At 32.8% G+C, this 1,013-nt stretch overlaps 1 protein-coding gene across 6 annotated transcripts in view; it reads right to left on the reverse strand.

Annotated features, from left to right (window-relative positions):
- The window catches only part of ROCK1 (Rho associated coiled-coil containing protein kinase 1), an 89,945-nt gene that overhangs the window by 31,897 nt on the left and 57,035 nt on the right, over positions 1 to 1,013 (reverse strand). For all 6 annotated transcript variants that reach the window (XR_003571016.1, XR_003571015.1, XM_027881746.1 and 3 more), the window contains one exon: positions 637 to 787. Coding sequence is in view for 4 of the 6 variants with exons in the window: in XM_027881746.1 (XP_027737547.1) it covers positions 637 to 787 (151 nt within the window). In the remaining 2 variants the exon portion in view is untranslated. The remainder of the gene's footprint in view (positions 1 to 636; positions 788 to 1,013) is intronic.

Raw genomic sequence — 1,013 nt, forward strand, 5'->3', positions numbered from 1 at the left:
GCTGAACTATAAAAAAAAAAAAAACGCAGATTCATGAAGTAATCATTAGGAAGTGAAGGCAAAGTTTCATTTTCATTAATGGATAATAGAGCAAAAGAAAAGAAATGCTGCCATTCGTGTTAGCTCTCTGAAAAGTCACATTTATGTACTGATGACCTTCACAGAGAAAACCTGACATATTCAATTAAGATATCAAGATTCATGGATATGTACCTTCACACTTCACTTCAGACAAGCCTAATACAATACTGATATTTTTAATGCAGTTACACAGGAATGATTCCTCTAAGACATCTGCCTTGACAATGCACTCTTTCAGTTCTGCTGTGTTCAGCATTAGCCAGAATTTCAAGAATCAATAGCATTTTAGAAGGCAAGGAAGGCTTTGAATTGCAAATGCAGCAAGATACACAAAACATTAAGAAACAATGCAATTTTTATGGAACAAGTACCATACCAGAGAAAGTAATTTTAAATGTGTAGTTTTCATGTTTTAAGATTTCAATATGCATTTCTTTACACAAGGGATTAAAGACTTGTGTAAGAGTACTATATTGTAAGACAATGCCTTTTGAGGTATCATAACCGAAATAACTTTTACTATGTATTTACCTGAAACTTGCATGAAACACTTACCACACATTGCAACTGATCTTGCCTCCTCTATTGACTGATGCTTGTCAGTTAACCGAGCTTTAGTCACTTTGTGCTCATTGACTTCCTGTTCTAATCGGTCTTGTAATGATTTGAGCTTGTAGTTCAAATCTATCTCTAAATTATTCTTTTCCTAAGGATAAGAAAAAAAATTATCAGATTTCTGTAACACCAGAGGGAATCACATTTCCTCTACTCCCTTCTTTAATGTTAACTTTTTGTTATCAAGAAATTATCAGTGTTATTTTCCATGCTTAATAAAAAAGGTTAACAAACAAAACCTGTACTCAGTGCTCTGGAGAAAACTTCATTAACTTTTTTCAGTAGTCAATCAATTGTTAAAATAATGGAAACTTCTC

This window comes from Empidonax traillii, unplaced genomic scaffold (genome assembly GCF_003031625.1).
Source record: "Empidonax traillii isolate 1590-97213 ecotype Southwest subspecies unplaced genomic scaffold, ASM303162v1 scaffold94:size1391941, whole genome shotgun sequence".
NCBI lineage: Eukaryota > Metazoa > Chordata > Aves > Passeriformes > Tyrannidae > Empidonax > Empidonax traillii.